Source organism: Loxodonta africana, chromosome 14, assembly GCF_030014295.1.
Source record: "Loxodonta africana isolate mLoxAfr1 chromosome 14, mLoxAfr1.hap2, whole genome shotgun sequence".
In the NCBI taxonomy this organism is placed as follows: Eukaryota; Metazoa; Chordata; class Mammalia; order Proboscidea; family Elephantidae; genus Loxodonta; species Loxodonta africana.
Genome location: NC_087355.1, coordinates 73,406,828 through 73,426,416, shown reverse-complemented (window position 1 = coordinate 73,426,416; position 19,589 = coordinate 73,406,828). Strand labels below are relative to the sequence as shown.

Genomic DNA, 19,589 nt, shown 5'->3' with positions numbered 1-19,589 from the left:
CCTGACATTCTTGAGGCCCCCATTAAAAACCAAAGCAGCGGTTGGGGCAGGCAGTGAGGAAAGCCTGTAAAACAGAATTCTGCTGCTAAAATGATTCTTCAAGCCTCACGTGCTGCCGTCCCGGGGCAGTTCACTCCGCTCTGCTCAGCCTGCGCTGTTAGGCCACGCTTCCCAAAGTGCCGCGCAATCCGGCTACAGCCCCCAAGCCCTTTCCTGAACACCCTGGGCTCCTCATCTTCCCACAAGACAATGAAAACAGGCTTCATCTCAAGGAGTTCCAGGCTGAGGTTCTGCCTCAACTGAGGATTAGCATAGACACACCAATGGGTCAGTCCAGTCCAGCAGACACTCAGCTTTCCCCACTCAATGCTCACCCTTCCTGGATGCACTGGGGCCCCGGGATTGAGGCCTCCCATGGCAGGGGGCATGTTCCACTACTAATTCAAAGGTTGGAGGTTCGAGTCCACCGAGAGGTGCCTTGGAAGAAAGGCCTGGCAATCTACTTCCAAAAAATCAGCCATTGAAAACCCTATGGAGCACAGTTCTACTCTGACGCACATGGGCCACCAGGAGTCGAAGTTGACTGCGTGGCAACTGGTGGTTCTTGGCAAGAAGGTTAATTTCATCATTATTTTTCTAATATTTGCCCACAGATTTTTCCCCCTTCGCTTAGTTTCTTTTGTTCCCATTTCCTAGCCTCAACCAACAAACATGGCTTTTTTTCAGTCAAATAGATCCGATAGTAAAGAGAAGAACAGGGAGAGAGCCGGCCCCAGTTAAGCAGATCCTTGTAGTAGGCAGGAAGGAGGAGAAAGGGGAGGGAGCTGGAAAAACACAAGTGGTCATCCACTGCTGGCCTTCCCCCTTCTTCCTCCTCAGCAAAGCAAAGCAGCCGGGCTCCTGACCTTCCCTAGCTCCCCACGGCCTTCTCCTCCCTGCTGCTGCTCACTGACTTCCCTTTAACCAGCTTGCAGGCTATGCACTGGAGAATCACCTGCTGTTATACACTGCTGGTTCAAGTGTAAACTGAGGCAGCTCCTGACATGGGCAACTTGGTATGCACCCTTGAAATGTAAAGCAGTTCATCCCAATGGTGGTTCAGTGGTAGAATTCTCAACTTCCATGCCAGAGACCTGGGTTCAGTTCCCAGCCAGTGCACGTCATGCATCCCCACCCCAGCCTGGCAGTGGAGGCTCATGTGTTGCTATGATGCTGAGCAGGTTTTAGCAGAGCTTCCAGACTAAGACAAACTAGGAAGAAAGGCCTGGAGATCTACTTCTGAAAATCAGCCAGTGTAAACCCTACGGAGCACCAGGGCCAGATCGGTCACTGATCACGGGAATGGCACATGACTGGACAGCATTTTATTCCATGGTGCATGGGATTGCCATGAGCCGGAAGCCGACTCAACAGCAGCTACACCAATAACAACACACCCTAGAGAGAAGCCCGAACTCCTGCAGAAGCAGGTTGCTTATTGAGAGAAGCTTTGTGGAAACAACCTAAATGTCCATCAATAGGAGGCCAGCTAAACAAACTGAGGCTTATTGTAGGATGGAACATTTTGTATAGGCTTAAAAAACACCAGGTAACTATCTATGCACAAGCCTAGCTGGGTCTCCAAGACATATTATTGAGTGAAAAAATAAGCCAAAGGATAATATGTGCAGTATTCCACTTTTTAAGCACCTAACACATACATGGAAACCCCTGGTGGCGTAGTGGTTAAGTGCTACAGCTGCTAACCAAAGGGTCGGCAGTTTGAATCCACCAGGCGCTCCTTAGAAACTCTATGGGACAGTTCTAGTCTGTCCTATAGTGTTGCTATGAGTCAGAATCAACTCAACGGCACTGGGTTTGGTTTGATTTTGAACATATACACAAAACAATTCTATGTATTTTCAGCAGTACATACATATGTATTCAAATGCAAAAAAAAAAAAAACCTTGGGAAGGTAATACCCTGAAATTTCAACACTGGCTGCCAAGCAAGGGTTGGGGAGAAGTAGAGAGGGGGTGAGACGGGGTGGGGAGGTGGTGGAAGGAGGTGTTAGCTTAGCTGTAAAGCTTCCATTTTTAAATAAGGAGGATGTACGCAAACGTCACCATGTAGGTTGAAATGTCTGCAAGGAGAGGGTCCCTTTACACCTCCAGGGATGTGCTCCAGGCCTAGCCCTGACCCATAGGGAAGGCCTTCTTAGGAGGAAGTAAGCAATGCAGCCTGTACCCAGAGAGGCTCCTGCCTCTTCCCTCTATATATCTCCGTGTCTCTTATCAATTTACCCACCTTGGACTATTGATTTTATTTATTACCTTCCCTAGGAAATCATCGCCATTAAAGAGGCTTACCAAAAGCGTAAGTGACCTTTTGTTCTGACTTTAGATAAAGAACGTTTATTTCCCAAAGTTTATTAGCGTGACCAGGGTAGGTGGGAAGCCCTAGTGGTGCGGTGGTTAAGAGTGTGGCTGTTAACCAAAAGATTGGCAGTTCGAATCCACCAGCTACTCCTTGGAAACCCTGTGGGGCAGTTCTTCTTTATCCTATAGGGTCCCTATGAGTCGGAATCAACTCCACTGCGGTGGGTTTTTGGTAAGGGTAGGTGGGAGGGAGAGGGAAAGGGAGACTTATTGCTTAGGAGACACTGAGCTTGTGTTAAGAATGGTGGGAAAATTGGAAAGGATAATGGTAACGGTAATGGCAGAACAACATGATAAACATAACTAATGTCACCAAGGAAATCTTGATGGTATTGTGGCTAAGAGCTATACCTGTTAACCAAAAGGCCACCAGTTCGAATCCACCAGCTGCTCTTTGGAAACTCTGGGGCAGTTCTACTCTGTCCTATAGGGTAGCTACAAGTCCGAATTGACCTGACAGCAATGCACTTAATGTCACCAAACTGTACTTGTGAAGAATGTTGAAAAGGCAAATGATTTACCACAATGAAAAAAAGAAGGTTCATTTCACAATACTTCTAGGAAAATAAATCTGCTTTCTCCCCTCCTTTTTTCTTCCTTGAAAGTATTTGACAGGAGCCTTGAGTCAGATATCAAAGGTGATACAAGTGGGAACCTAAGAAAAATTCTGCTGGCCCTGTTACAGGTAAGAGTAAAGTGGTCTCACCCGCTTCATGGTCTTGGGAACCATCCTTTGGCAACATGGCACCATGATGAAAATGGCAAATGAGTGTAGACGTTTCCTTCTTTTACTAAAAACATTATTGAGGGATTATCAACCCATGTTCCTTCAGCCCAACTATTGTGAAGTTACTCTATTGGGATTTCACCTGTAATAAAAATCTGCCTGGCCATTTGCAGTTTGCAATCCCTTTTTGTTAATGGAGTAACTCATTAAACATCACCACCCCCTTTGCCAACGAGGAAATTAGGGCCTGGGGAGGGTGAGTAACTCTCCCAGGTTTACTCCGCTAAGGATTAAGAACCAGACCTTCTGACCCCAAGCAGGGCCTTTTTACAACACTACTCTGCACTTACTTCCTGGCTTCACCCTGGGTGTAGGTCTGTAAGAATGGATGCAGGAGCTCAGCCAGGAGAGCAGGACATTCAGGATTGGCCCTGCTAGGACGCCAGCCCTGAGTCTCCACCTGGACAGCATCTTCATGGGCTTTGTGTGTTTCCTCTGCTTCATTTCTCCCACTGTGGCCAAGCGGACAGCACAGAACCAAAGAATAGGCTTCAACGGCAACAGGAAGGATGCAGTAGTTTCCTACTGCTGCATAAGAAATTCCTCAAACTTAATGGTTTAAGGCAAAACCGATTTGCAGCTTTCATGGGTACAGGTCTGGGTACAAGTTAGCTGTGTTTTCACTTAGGGTGTCACTAGGATGAAATCAAGGTGTTGGCCGAGGCTGGAACTCTCGTCTGAGTCTCAGAGTCTTCTTCCAAGTTCACTGGTTATTGACATATTCATTTCCTTGTGGATGTCTGACTGAAGTCCCTGTTTTCTTGCTAGCAGTCAACCAGAGACCACTGTCAGCTCCCAGAGGCAATCTGCAGTTCCCTGCCCCCTGGCCCCCACAGGCACTTCACAACATAGATGTCTGGTTTCTTTCAGTCCAACAAGAAGCTCAACTCTCTGACTTCTTCCATCTCTTCTTTGAAGGCCTCACCTGATTAGGTCAGACCCACCCAGGATATTCTCCCCTTTGATTAATTCAACTGATTAGGGACCTTAATTACATCTGCAAAAAATCTCTTTTGCCATGTAACATAACATGATTGAAGCAGTGATATCCTAACATTTTTATAGGTCTCAACCATGCTCAAGGGGAAGACATTATACAAAGGTGTGGGTCATTGGCGAATCATCTTAGAATTCTGCCTACACTAAGGACTTGGATGAGCCAGCAGGAGAGCTTTTCATGGCTGACTCAGAGTTCTTCTGCACTGGGAGCCTGGGTGAAGAAATTGATATTTTGAAGGGAAGATTCATTGCTTTCCGATGGCCTTACTCTAGGAGACACTATCAGTTCCTTTCAGCCTGCTCAGGGGCTAATGGGGTTTGCAAATAACCCTCCTTTCTACCAAAAACAGAAAAAGAAAAAAAAAAAGTTGCCATGGAAGCCGCCTCTGTTTATCAGTCGTGCCCAACAGATGGCAGCAAAGAGCAGGCATTGGCTTTGCCAGGCTGAATTGAACTTCATATGGGCAGCCCCCCTGAAGCTTCCCCAGCCTTCCACAACTTTCTCTATTTGTCTTCTGTGGTCAGGCAGCAACTCGAGTTAATAACAATGTGTCGATTTTTCTAGGCTAGCCGTGATGAAGGTGATAACATCGACAAAGACCTAGCTGGCCAGGATGCCAAAGACCTGTATGATGTAAGTGCGGGGGTGTGCCAGCCTCAGCAAGTACTTATTATTGTCACTGTTATTTCATTAGCATCATTTTCAACAAGTTTCTCTTTATTTCATGCTGTTTGGAGTTACTTGGGAAGTAAGTTTTATCTTTAAGAACTGAAGATATGCTTAGTTCTTTAAAATACTTTTCATACACATAGTCCATTACCCTAAAAGAATTGCTCCTACTCTTATACTCTGAGGTTAAGCCCCTCAGATCCATTTTGGAACGTGGGAAGATATAATATAAATAAATAGGTATGTTTGTGGGTGAGAAGCTTCAAGCGCCTAACCCATTGATCTGACTTCTATTTAGTACATATTTTAATGGCTTCCTGTGAGGCATGATGGGAAATACAGCACTGTATATTCAGTCCGTTCGCAAAAGGTTTTTTCAAAATGCTCGCATTTGGTCCTCGAGGCAGGGGAAGGCCGCTGGGGCACTGAAGAGCTTGCCTTCAATGAAGTCCTAGCCAGGAGGAGCCTCAACCAGTTACAAGCCACCTTCCAAGCCTATCAAATTGTAAGTAATAAAGGACTGGAGCAGCAGAGCACACACTGAAACTGGTCTCTAGCTACTTCCAAAAGGAGCCAAGATCAGTGATATGGGAAGTGGGGGGCTTCTTTACCACAGTGGTTCTCAATCGAGGGCGACTTTGCCCCCCAAGGGATGTTTGATCATGTCAGGAGACATTTTTTTATTACCTCAACTTGAGGGGGAACGATGCTGGCATCTTGTGGGTAGAGGCCAGGAATGCTGCTAAACACCCTACGATACACAGGACAGCCCCCACAACAAAGAATTATCCATCCAAAATGTCAGTAGTGCTGAGACCGCTCCCCAAAACAAAGACTAGTGCCACTGAGGTTGAGGAACCCTGCTTTACAGTACAGACTGGGGAGACGCGAGTGTCGTGTAGGGGAGCAGAGCCCTTGGAGTCAAAGGATCCAGGTTCAAGTCCTGGTTCTACCACTGGCCAGGGATGCAGCCTCTCCATGCCTTAGTTTCCCTGTTTGTAAAACAGGGACCATGATCATCATCATCATACACTCCTGGGGTCATAGTAAGAGTTAAAATAACTGTAAAAGGCTGAACAGTATCTGGCGTGTGGTAAACAACAAATATTTGCAATGGTTATTATTCCAATTTACAGTTGGGCAAACAGTGCCCACCACCCTCAAGACAGGTGGGATATACCTCAGAGATCCACTCCTGGAAGGATATGTATACATCATTATTGTTATTTTTAGTCTAATGTTTTTAAGCCAACTAGGTGAGTTAGCTATTAGAAAGCACTTTGTGGCCAGCCCTTCCATGAAAAGCAGTTTTTAGTTTCAAGAAGCCTTTTATGGAGTCAGATTTTTGGTTTTTTTCATCTCCTATTTTGGCACAGTAGTTAACAGCTATGGCAGCTAACCAAAAGGTCGGCAGTTCAAATCCACCAGCCGCTCTTTGGAAACTACGGGGTAGTTCTACTCTGTCATATAGGGTCACTATGAGTTGGAATTGACTCCACAGCAATGGGTTTGGTTTTTTTTTTTTTTTTTTTGTAGAGTGCTTTTAAGGATTGGAAGCACTTCTAGGTCTTGTATCTCATTTTATCTTCACAACAATGCCGTAACCACATAGGAGGATAAACAGCTATTATTATGCAGAACTGCACAAGGAAAGTCTGTGATGAGTGAGAAGCCAGCTGTAACTTATCAGGACCACACAGCAAGTCAGTAGCAGAAACTGGATGAGGACTTCAAGATCCCCCAGCCTGAGCTCCTACCTCACTGGAGCTGGCCGCTCCTCACTCGAAATAGCGTTCCCTCTGAGTTGCCAGCAGATGAAAAGACAATAAAGCTTTGGAATTTTATCATGACTGTATATAAGCCTTGAAGGCCCTGCACTTTCAAATCATGCCCAGAGTCATGATCAAAGGCAGCTGACCCCACACTCTCCTCCCGCCCCCACCCCACCATGCCTGAAGCCGTGGAGCTTCTGAGCTGGAGGCCTGCTCCACGACCAGGTCCTTTTCCCACGTGACTGGGGCCACGGCTGGAATTTGGAGTTTTGGGGGATGGCTGTCATTGGTGATCACTATTGAAGCACACATATATGTGAGTAGGCGTGTGTGTGTTTTCTAGGTCAATAGTTCTCAAAGTTGATCCCCCAAAGCAGCATCACAGCACCACCTGAGAACGTGTTAGAAGTGCAAAATTCTCAGCTTCCCCGTAGACCTATGGGATCAGATTCCATGGGGTTTGGGTCCTGCTATTTGTGTTTTAGGTCTCCTGGGTAGCACAAGGAAACCCTGGTGGCGCAGTGGTTAAGTGCTATGGCTGCTAACCAAGGGGTCGGCAGTTTGAATCCACCAGGTGCTCCTTGGAAACTCTGTGGGGCAGTTCTACTCTGTCCTGTAGGGTCACTATGAGTCACAATCAACTCGACGGCACTAGGTTTGGTTTGGTTTGGGTTTGGGTTTGGGTGGCACAAACAGTTAAGCACTTGGCTACTAACCAAAAGGTTAGTGGTTCAAGACCACCCAGAGTGCCTTGGAAGAATGGCCTGGTGATCTACTTCCAAAAGATCACAGCCATTGAAAACTCTGTAGAGCACAGTTCTACTCTGCAACACATGGGGTCGCCATGAGTCAGAATCGGCTCGACGGCAACTGTTTTTTTCTGGTTTATCTGTGTTTTAACAAGCCTTCCAGGTGATTCTGATACATGTGAAAGTTTAAGTGAGCCCTAGGCTATTAGCTATATGACCTTGGATAAGTTATTAAGGGCTCTGTGCCTCGGTTTCCCCACCAGCAAAACAAGGATGATAATAGTATCTACTTCATAGCATCAGGAAAAAAAGAAAAAAAAATTTTTTTTTTCATAGCATCATAACAAGGATTGAATGAATTAACGGATGTAAAACACTTAGGCACTACCTGGCATGCAGTAGGCGCTCGGTAAGCATTAAATCAAAACTAAACCCATTGCCGCCAAGTCGATTCCAACTCACGGCAACCCGATAGGGCAGAGTAGAGCTGCCCCATAGGGTTTCCAAGGAGCAGCTGGTGGATTCAAACTGCTGACCTCGTGGTTAGCAGCTGGGCTCTTAACCACTGCACCACGAGGGCTCTGTAAGCATTAGCTGTTATTATTAGAATTTCCCTATGTGAACCAACAGTGTCAACAATCGAAGCTAAAGCCCAGATGGACAAGGTCATCTATCGATTTGATTGTTCTTTACATGAAACCAGCCCTAAAGTATTACCTATTCATCTGTTCCGAAAAGCTTGCTCTAAGGTGGTTCATCTTGCTCTTCATCATTGATTTCAGAGCTCGTCCTGCTTTAGGGGCCCCGGTTCTATCAGTTTCCTGAGGCTCTCTGGCTAAAAGCACTAAAATCCTAGCATGAGAGCACTGCAGTATATTATGTGACATAGGCTGTCCTGGCATGGGGTCAAATTTGAATTTTTGGCCCAAAACTCAGGCTTTTGCCTTTTGTTTGCCCTCCTGACCTGAGTCTTAACTACTGACACTCTCAGCCATCCCAGCCCAGGCAATAGATCTCTCCCAAATCCACTGCTTCATGTAAGATTATTACACTCCTAAATTTTACCAAATATGAAAGTACACAAGTCACCCTTGTAAAGCCAAAGTAAGTTCCCGAAACAGGGGTCAACATAAATCATAGGTACACATACCCAGAGCCCAGCCTCGCCCTGACCCATCGCCCTCCTCGCTGCTTCTCCCCACCACCTTTGTGTGTCCTAAGCCCATTCCAGAGCTTCCACCCCTTGACTGCTGTTGGCAAAGCCAGACAGTGTAAGGCTCTGCTGCGGGCATGCTGCCAATTTGGAAGAATCCATTTCAAAAGAAAGAAATGTCTCCGGTGTTCTTCTAATAGCCTCCGTTGTGTTGTTGCCAGTTGCTGTAAAGCAGATTTCAACTCATGGCGACCCCATGTGTGTCAGAGTAGGGTGCTCCATAGGGTTTTCAACAGCTGATTTTTCAGAAGTAGGTCACCAGGACTTTCTTCTGAGGTACCTCGGGGTAGACTCGACCCTCCAACCTTTAGGTTAGCAACCAAGCACGGTAACCATTTTTACCTCTCTATAAAAAATAAAACAAACCCATTGCCGTCGAGTTGATTCCAACTCATAGTTACCCTACAGGCAGCTTAGAACTGCTCCATAGTGTTTCCAAGGAGCGGCCAGTGGATTCAAACTGCCAACCTTTTGGTTAGCAGCCGAGCTCTTAACCACTGCGCCACCAGGGATCCAACCTCCCTAGGCATTGCAATCTGTTTAGCTTTGGAGGCGTGTTTGGAACCTACCCTGGCAATGTGCTTTTGTACTGAGATCAGAAAATCTGGTTCTGTCGAAAGAACACCCTAAGAATTAATTGTTCTAGTAACTGAAGTGAAAAGCCTACCACTCTCCTCAGATGAGAGAAGAGAGATGAGAGTCATGATAGCTCCGGCCAGTCAATTGTTTTCAAATTGTGCTCTCTGTGGCCCCTGGAGGTGCCTTGGTAACTACCAGGAGGGTGATGGGGGCAGAAGGTAGGCAGAGAAGAAGGGCAATACCCTCTGTTGCCAAACTCCAGCAAGCACAGGTCATGTTGGATTGTGTCAATAGTGCCCCCAGTGTTGTGCAAAGAGGAGGCCCTGAGAGGGCAGAGACATGGCATTAATGCCCAGGGTTCGGATTTGGAGCTCATCCCCTGCCTCTCAGACAGCTCTGCTTTTGTGCCTTTACCTGTTTTGTAGGCTGAGATGCCACAAAAAAAAAAAAAGAAAGAAAGAAAAGAAAAACATTGGCCCAGCGTTAACAATAGAAACAGAAAGTAGCTCAATAGAGGGTCTTTAGTAAACGCAGACTCGTGTGAACGAGATGTCCTCTTGAAACAGAATCTCAGTCTACAGAACAAGAACCCTGTTTATGGGAAAGTAATACCAGTCCCTCCTGAAATCCTTACTCCCCACCTCAAACCCAAGAAAGGCTGGGGGCAGCTAAGGATTGAAAGCCGCCCCCCTTACAAGCCCCTTCAAATCTAGGCCCCCTGACCACACACCTAGGTCTCTAGCTATTACTAGGAGGTCAAGTTTCATTAAATCTGGACCCTTCTCCCCCGACCCCACATATATTGTGCTTGCATTGCAAAGAATATTTTGTCTGTGTGTTTTCAAAATAAACCACATATACTCCTCTGATTTGTACACAAAGGCTCCAGTTATTTATAGAATCAATTGTGTCATCTCCTCAAAAGGTAATTTCTAAGAAAGAAGTTTCAGTATTTCTGTTGCTTCATTACATTTCCCCAGACCCAGCGAACAGCTCTCCTTCCTCTTTATTTGTCTGCCCTGAGGTCGTCGCGGGCAGTATTTGTGTTAAGCACAGTCACAATTTACTCTGAACTTCAGCTTCTGTAAATATTTGGAAAGAAACCTAATGTGTAATGCCGTACAGAACAATACATGAGCCAGTGGGGAATATATGATCATCTGGAATCACCCCAGAGTGGAGAAAAGTAGCGTTTTGACATGCTCAGGCTCCCAGCTCCCAGCCCAGGTTCCCCCACTTTATCAGGGAAAGAGAGAGTAAAGCTACACCATTGCTTCATCACTAACTTCACAGCCTCCACTTATCTCGCCCCCACTGTACGTGGCTGAGTCCCCCAGTCCCAGGACAAAGGACACAAGAGAGGGGTGGGTAAGATTATTGTAATCACCAGTTGCCATCAAGTCGTCTTTGACTCATGGTGACCCCATGTGTGTCAGAGTAGAACTCCATAGAGTTTTCAATGGCTGATTTTTTAGATTGTCAGGCCTTTCTTCTGAGGTGCCTCTGGGTGGCTTCGAACTGCCAACCTTTTGATTAGAAGCTGATCGCTTAGCCATTTGCACTGCCCAAAGGTTCTTATTATAACCACAGCCTCCTAAAAAATTGGAACTGAGAGTGATGAAAAACACTTAGAAAACTAACCAAAAAACTCATTGCCATCGAGTCAATTCCGACTCATAATGACACTATAGGACACAGTAGAACTGCCCTGTAGGGTTTCCAAGGAGCAGCTCGTGGATTTGAATTGCTTACCTATTAATGAGCAGTCGAATGCTTAACCACTGCGCCACCAGGGCTCCTGGGAAACTAAAGTGCTATATAAATTTAAAGAATTATCATTATGGTATCTATTTGTTGTTCTTCAACTCCCCAATTTTACAGATGAGGACATTGAGGCTGAGACAGTGGCATTGACTAGGGTCAAGTCCACTAGGGGTCAAATCTGGACCAGCTCCTCAGTGACGAGAGCCCCCTTTCTAATGGGTAGCAACCACACCGTCCCTACAAGGTACTAGGCAGTATAAGAGTTCCCTATAGCCACATGACTAAGTCAGGAAGAATTAGGGGCTTTCTGTGTAGAGGAACAATCTTAAGAGCACCAAGGTCAAAAGCAAAACCTGGATTAATAGTTGAACTTTGTTTGTCTTCTAGCTCATTGGCAAAGACATCGAAGAGGCTATTGAAGAAGAAACTTCAGGGAATCTGAAGAAAGCCTATTTAACTATTGGTAAAGTAAACAGAAGACAGTCCCTGTCTTGGGTTGGGCTCCCTAGCAGCAAACTCAGAGACAGTGGTTCGTGTGCAGGAAGTTTTAAAGGAGTGGTTTTTGGACCAACACCTCTAAGCGGCACTGGGCAAGGGAGAGGTCATGAACGCAGTTGTGACAGAGGCTGTATGGGCTCCACAGGAACTCGGAAGATGGGGTGTCCAATGTGGAGCCAAGGGGACCAGGTCTTTGCACCTACATCAACCAGTCACTGGCCACTGGCTGCACCCAGGAAACATTTGTAACCTTGGGCGGGGTAGCTCCCTCCTGTAGGGGGTAATCCCTGGGAAGAGCCTCAGTGGTGAAAAGTCAGCTGGTGACACCTGGGGAGAGGCATCTGGGCGGTGTACCGTAGGATCCACTACAGTCCCACTAAGACCATGGGTCTCTGGGAGCATCTGTCAACAGCCTGGGACCATTGTCTAGTCTCAGCCAGCGGCATGAGATTCATATGACACGCACACCCCAAAATACCCAAGCTCAGGGTCCATGAACAAGATTTTTTATATGCCTGATGGCTCGAGGGTTTCCTTTTCCGTTTGGTTCTTTCAACACCTGGCAAGAATGAGGTCTGTTTAAAAAGAAAGGGAAGGAAGACCAGATCTTGACCCTGCCAAGCAAATGCCAGGACCTTCTCTCCAGGTTTTGCCTACAGACAGGAAATAGCAGAGAGATGGCCACGGGGCTGTGCCTGGCAGGCTCATTTTCTTCTTTTTGCAAGCCCTGGAATAAAAAGGCATTGTCCATTGTCCACGCTCCTGTGGCGAGGAGTCCAGGGCACTGTCCCAGATGGCACAAGAAATGGAGAGGTGTATCCCCAGAAGAAGAGAAAGAACTGAAAAAGCAGCCTTGGAAGTCAAAAAATGTGCTTCAGTTGCCCAGCTATTTTTGCGGGGGAGGGGGAGACAATGTCAGGAATTGATTTTTTTCATCTATCCTTACTTTGAGTTCAGATGCACAGGACCTCTGCCGTGACATACAGAGGCCTGAACGCCCCTAGTGTGACCCCTGACCCACACTGTAAACGCAAGAGCCCTTAAATGGACAACCGTCCTTAGGACTCAAAGGAAGAGTCTTGATTAGATGGGGGGGGTGGCATCTGCTCATGGCCTGACTCTGAGGCTCCAACCCTGTTCTGTACTTGCCATGGTAGAGGAGAAAACGCCAGAATGCCGTCGGAAGATGGTGATAAAACCACTCACTTATTTAACGTTTACTCAGCACCTGTCTGGACCCAGGTAGTGTAGTGGTTAAGTGCTACGGCTGCTAACCAAAAGGCCAGCAGTTCAAATCCACCAGGCGCTCCTTGGAAACTCTATGGGGCAGTTCTACTCTGTCCTATAGGATCGCTATGAGTTGGAATTGACTCAATGGCAACAGGCTTGGATTTTGTTTTTTTTGTCTGGACCCAGGGGTTGTGCTAGGTGTGGGGATCACAAGCAAATAAGACCCAATTCTTGTTCTCAAGAAACTTCAAGTTCATGGCAGATACACACCAATCAATTGGTTACCGGTGTTGCTAGCTGCCATCTAGTTGCCCCCTAGCTCATGGCAACCCCGTATGCAACGGGAGCAGGACTGGACTGTTGGAGCAACAGGATTTTCATCAGTTGATTTTTTGGAAACAGAGCACCAGGACTTTTTTCCAAGGCACCTCTGGGTTGACTTGAACCTCCAACCTTTCGGTTAGCAGTCGATTGCATTCACTGCTTGCACCACCCAGGGACTTCCTGGGGATCACAGTGAGTCTCAAATACGCTACTCCCCAAATGCATGGATCCCCCTACCCCATACAGCGGCTTCTGGATTGTTCTCTCAGGCTAAAGAGCTCATACACTTGGGTCTAGGAGATGCTCCTCTCCCCTGCTTATGAGGATCAATCATATACGCAATTACCCAGGAAACAAGGGTCTCCATCAAAGGATATATTAAGGATGCACGCTCCACACTAATGCTGAATTCATTGCTTATGAGTAATCACCAACATGGAATCATTTTAAGAGTTCTAGAGAATTATCCACAACCTAAAGAGTAAATGATGTTTCCGCCAGAGTTAGTCATGATGGCCCAATATGAGCCTGGGTGGAGGGGCAGAGGGATAATCACTTCTCCCCAGGAGCAGAGATGGTTCCTATCACCTGGATGATGAGTAGAAACTATGCTTCATTAATCTGTGGATTCAGTTGGCCAGCAAAGGGGCAGGAGGAGGGGCAGGGAGGGCAGAAAAGAGCAAATACCGGCATCATATAGGAAGCTGATCTGCAGGAAAAAATAATAACAAACCAGTTGCTATTGAATTGATTCCAACTCATGGCGACCCCATGTGTGTCAGAATAGAATGACGCTCCAGAGGGTTTTCAATGACTGTGATCTTTTGGAAGTAGATCTCCAAGCCTTTCTTCTGAGCACCTCTGTGTGGATTTGAACCACCAACCTTTCAGTTAGCAGTCAAGCACTTAAGCATTTGAATCACCCAGGGACTCACAATCAGTAGAAAGGATTGAACATTTCCTCAGGCCCACATCCCAAACTAGGAAGATTGTGGGGAACATGGAAAAGATTCAGAGATGAGGCTCAGAAAACAAACCCAATGAGGAAAAACAAAGGATAGCCAGGTTGTTTAGCACAGGAAAACCGGCCACAGTTCAACTGAGTAAATCTTCAAGGCTATGAAGTTTTATTACAGTAAAGTTGCCGGCCAGCCAAATCTGTGTTTCCACTCAGAACCCAACTCCAGCATCGGAGATATACTTAGATACTAGAAGGTTTTTCTGCTGGTGGGAATCATGAACTTGTAGGGAGAGTCTGAGGCTGGCCACAGCTCTTGTCCTCCAGAGGGTCTTCAAGACTAAGATAGGGTCTTACTTGTTTACAGTAGTTTTGACTGGGCTCTGGTTAAAGAGCTCTGGTGCCCTGACCCGGGAGAATCTTCCAGACCCCATTACACAACAGCATGAAGTTGGCTCATTTCAAACATTTGCCTCACAATTAAGTCAGCTCCAGGGGCAGCTAGGTGACACTTGGACCCAGCTTTGTTCCTTCTGAGGGTCTCCATGTTATTCAACAAAACAGAAAAGCCTTGTGTTCTCTTTTCCCTCTGCCTGCCAAGTGAGGTGTGCCCGGGACCGTGAGGGCTACTTCGCTGAGTGTCTGTACAAGTCCATGGAAGGTACGGGCACTGATGAGGAGACGCTAATCCGGATCATCTTGACGAGGGCTGAGGTAAGATGCACCGAACTCCCGAACGGTGGGATGGAGCTCCTCTTTTCTCCACTTCTGGTATCATCAACAAATAGTTTTTATTAAGGGCCTATTTACAGAGAAAGTAAAACAGAGATGGTCCTTGCCTTCCCAGAGTTTGTAGAAGACATTGTGCTAGACTTCAATCTGTTTCTTTTTACAAAAATACAATCATGGTAATTATTTCTGTTTTTGTCATCTGGGGCTCCAGAGCTCAAGGCGGCGTGCAGAGGGGATCTGGTGGAGCTGTTGTGTTCGGCTCCATTTTAAGGAAGACAAAACAGAGACGCTAATAGGTTGGCTACTGACAAAGTCACCCAGCAGCAGAGACAGTGAGACTCCTGAGCTAGGCTTTTACTTCATTGAACACACTGCAGAAGCACAATTTTATACAAGAAACACATCAATATAAAACTCGTTGCCATCAAGTTGATTCCAACTCATAGCGACTCTATATGACAGAGTAGAACTGTCCCATAGGGTTTCCAAGGAGAGACTGGTGGATTCGAACTGCCAATCTTTTGCTAAGCAGCCAAGCTCTTAACCACTGCACCAAAAGAGGTTGAGAAACACTGTCTGTACATCAGTATATCTAGAATACAGTGTTTCTCTATCTCTTTTTCATGTTCGTCTCCCCCTAAGGACCCTTTTTAGAATTTTTCCTAATTGCCTCCTGCCAAGAAATTTTATCACCACAGATATACCATATATCTGTTTATGTATTCTATGTATATCTGTGCTTTTTATGTGTCTTGGAGCCTTGGTGGTGCTGTGATTAAGCACTTGGCTGCTAACTGAAAGGTCAGTGATTTGAATCCACCAGCCACTCTGCAAGAGAAAGATGTGGCAGTCTGCTTCCATAAAGATTTACAGCCTTGGAAACCCTATGGGGCAGTTCTACCATGTCCTATAGGGTAGCTATGAGTCGGAATGGACTCAATGGCAACGGGGTATGTGTCTTAGTTACCTAGTGCTGCCATGCAAAAAATACTACAAGTGAGTGGCTTCAAAGAACAGAAACTTATTTTTTCACAGTTCTGGAGGCTAAAAGTCCAAATCAGGCTGTTGGCCATATCAATTCTTTCTGTGCACGTCTCTTCTAGTTTCTGGTATCGGTCAGCAATCCTTGGCATTCCTGGGATTAGAGATGACATTGATTTGAATTTTGTTGATTGGCACTAATATCCTTGCTGATAAGGGTACAAAAGAAAAATGCTTCCTTAATTCCATCATCTGTCTCCCCACAGTGTGTCTCTGTGTCTATTCTGCTCTTTTTATAACTCAGAAGTGATTAGGTTTAGGACCCACCTGGTGGCACCGTGGTTAAGAGCTTGGCTGTTAACTAAAAGGTCAGCAGTTTGAATCTACCAGCTGCTCCTTGGAAACCCTATGGGGCAGTTCTGCTCTGTCTTATAGGGTCACTATGAGTCACTGTCAACTCGATGGCAACGAGTTTGGGTTTTTTGGGGTTTGCTCTGGTATGACCTCATTAGCATAGTATCAGAAACGCCCTATTTCCAAACAGGATCACATCCACAGATATAGGAGCCAGGGCTTCAATATGTATCTTGGGGGTATACAATTCAATCTGTAACAATGCATAAAAAAGATTAAGAGTTTTCTGCCCTCCAAGACCCAATTTTTGCCTCCTGGCAACAATATCATCCCCGTTGAGAATGCATGAGTATAATAAGAGGAAGGGGCAGGGAGATGAGTAGCCAGACGCTTGGCAGCAGCTGTCAAGGTTTACAGCTAGTGCTTTGGAATATGTAAAGCCACAGGGTTATAAAATAAGGGGTGAATGGCCTTTTGTTGCAGTCAGGAAGCCTTGGAGAACAAAGGAGAACTACCACTTGAAGACCACAGACATCTTCCCTCCAAAAACTGTCAAAAGGATAAAGATACCAACGCAAATTGCGATCCACAGCTTTTTGACAAATAAGACTTAACATCTGACACTGTTTTTAAATATAACTCAGCAAGAAGAGAGTTCTTTGGTTTTTATTTCTATTCCTGGAATTTCTCCTCCCCTTTCCTTCTTCTTCTACTACTCATCTTTTTCTTTCTCTCTTAAAGCCCCTCTTTCCCTTTGCCAGTCTCTCTGCTAATCTCCTGCAGCTTCTCTTTCTCTCCTCCCTGTCTCTGGACCTGTCTCTTTCCCTCCACTCTCCAGGTAATGGCCTCTCTGCTGTCTCGTAGCAACTCAACCCACAGCCAAACTCATGAGAAGTCTTGAGGGACCCAAAGGAGACAGGTTGGCAGCAGAGCAAACCAAGCATTCCAAAAGATCTCCAGGGAGATTGGATCGATCTGAAGGGCACTTCGAGATTTCACGTTCACGCCAACGTGGGCCATGGGGTGTTTTATTCCAAGACACTCTGACCCATCTCAATATTGACCAAGGCCTTGGGTCATCTCCAGATTGGGACCATTTCCTCAGTAGGCTTCAGGCCCAGCCAGATATAGCAGTCGCTATCGAGTCGACTCCAACTCATAGTGACCCCATATGTGTCAGAGTAGAACTGTGCTCCACAGGGTTTTCAATGGCTGGCTTTTCAGAAGCAGATCACCAGACCTTTCTTCCAAGGCCCCTCTGGGTGGACTCAAACCTCTAACCTTTTGGTTTGCAGCCAAGCCTATTAAGTGTTTCCACTGCCCAGGGACCCCCAGCCAGATATAGTTTGGCCAATTCTCCTAAGCTCCTAAAGCCACAGGGTACTAGAATAGTCCCTGCACTGACCCCATCTTCCTGCCTCTCCCCTGGCCCCGGGGCAAGAAGCCAGGCAGGTACAAGCCAGGAGAGAGGAGGGACTTAAACCACTGGCTGCCTGTGGCTTCTGTCCTTCTGATCACCATCTACCTAGGACAATCCCCCATTCTTCTGCCTTCTCCTGTTCTCATCTTCCCTCTCTCAGTTCAGCCCTCTAATTGGGGCAGGAGAGAAAGAAAAGAACCAGACACCTGAGCCACAGTTTCTGGGTCTAGAGTGCAAGGTAGAATCTAAACCAAAAACATTCCTGCTTAAAGACAGCTCTGTGCTTCTTTAGTGAGACTTCCTATGTTCTCTCTGGGACTATAGGCTCCCTGGGTAGTGTAAACGGTTATTCAAGTCCAGGTCACCATGCACCAGAATCGACTCAACAGCAGCTGGTATGCTTGCCATCTGGAACTATACCTTTCCTGGTGTAAGAGTGACTCCCTTACTAGGTTCTAATATTCTTTAAGGTAGAGTAATCTTCTTATTTGTTTTCCTTCTGAGTCCTCACTCCATCTCCAGAGCCAAGCTTCCACTGAATTAAATTCAACATAAGCCCTCCAAATTGACGTTGATTGGAATTTTGTTGATTGGCACTAATATCCTTGCTGATCTGGGTACAAGAAAAAAATGCTTAATTGCAAATCCCTGTGTTGACAACTTTCTTAACCTTACACCAAGGGTCAACAAACTGCAGCCTGCAGGTCAAATCTGGCCCACCACCTGTCCTTGTACAGCCCTGCTATCTAAGAAAGGACTCATTTTTAAATGCTGTTGTTGCTAGTTACTATCGAGTCAATTTTGATTCATGGCAACCCCATGTGTGCAGAATAGAGCTAATCCATAGGATTTTTAAGGCTCTGACCTTTCAGAAGCAGATTGCCAGGCCTGTCTTCCGAGGTGCCTCTGGGTGAGTTCGAACTGCCAACTGGCTGGGTTTGGCTAGTAGTCAAGTGCTTTTAACCATTTGTACTACCCCAGGACTTCTCATTTTCAAATAGTTGGGGGAAAAACTCAAAAAAAGAATAATATTTCACAACATGTAAAACCTATATGAAATTCAAGTTTCAGTGTCCACATATAAAGTTTTACCGGAACACACACACATGCACACACGCACGCACGCACGCACACACGCATAGACGGCTCTGTGGCCTTTGGAGACCTGAACTTGGCTTTCCCTTCCTCATCTGCAAAACAGGAATAACAATTGCTCCTGCTTCAAAGGACTGTTTTGAGGTATAAATGAGCAAATGAGTATCAAGTTCTTTGAACAATGTCTTCTGTCAATGGTGAGCATTCCATAAATGTTGTCCTCCTCGCTGCTGTTCTCTCTCCTACAGGTTGACCTTCAGGGGATAAAAGCAAAGTTCCAAGAGAAGTACCAGAAGTCTCTGTCTGACATGGTTCGCTCTGACACCTCCGGGGACTTCCAGAAACTTCTGGTGGCCCTCTTGCACTGAGCCAAGCCAGAGAAATGGGAGAACAGCGAGGAACCTCCTTTTGTCAAAAGCACTTCCCATACCAGACTTGCAAGCGGAACTCCAAGACCAAAACCCCTCAAGATTCCTGGTTTATATTCTTGCCAGTTTAATCAGTGCAGTCAGACCAAGCTGTTTAGGTTAAGAACAGCATCCTCAAGAAGCTTAGGAAGTATCTAGTATCTTAGCAAGTATCTCACTGGCTTAGCAAGTATCTGGGCTGTCCCTTCCCTTTCCTTTAGGGTGGTAACTGCATATTTTCTAACACAAATGAAGCACAAATGAGATCAGAAGTTGATGGGAAAAAAAAAAAAAACAAACATGCATTTGTCATCAAATTTTTAGAATATGCATCTCACAGGAGTGTGTATGTTCTAGATGGAGACTGAATGGTTAAGTCACAGGAAAGACAAATAAACCAATTCATTAATTTTCCTTCGGTGTGTTCAACGTCAAAGCCTAAATGTTAATTAAAGTCGTGGATTATGCCCCCCATCAGCTGCTTTTCTAAAGACTAGGTTGATTCGTTTTGACTCTTGGACTGGAAATATATGACTTGTGAAATTCAAACCTACTTGGGAAATGCAGTTAAATTTTTAGTAATCGTCAAGGACAGTAATCAAGGCTGACCACAAGGAAACTATTGGCTTGTCTATGTGA

The 19,589-nt window shown here is 45.9% G+C and overlaps 1 protein-coding gene across 1 annotated transcript in view; it reads left to right on the top strand.

The window, feature by feature from the left end:
• ANXA13 (annexin A13) overlaps window positions 1–19,113 on the top strand; it is a 64,471-nt gene extending 45,358 nt beyond the window's left edge. The window contains exons 6-12 of the mRNA XM_003408178.3: window positions 2,323–2,356; window positions 3,024–3,103; window positions 4,770–4,838; window positions 5,278–5,379; window positions 11,339–11,414; window positions 14,563–14,675; window positions 18,792–19,113. Of these exons, the coding sequence (XP_003408226.2) occupies window positions 2,323–2,356; window positions 3,024–3,103; window positions 4,770–4,838; window positions 5,278–5,379; window positions 11,339–11,414; window positions 14,563–14,675; window positions 18,792–18,911 (594 nt within the window). The 3' untranslated portion in view covers window positions 18,912–19,113. The remainder of the gene's footprint in view (window positions 1–2,322; window positions 2,357–3,023; window positions 3,104–4,769; window positions 4,839–5,277; window positions 5,380–11,338; window positions 11,415–14,562; window positions 14,676–18,791) is intronic.
• The last annotated feature ends 476 nt before the right edge of the window (window positions 19,114–19,589 follow it).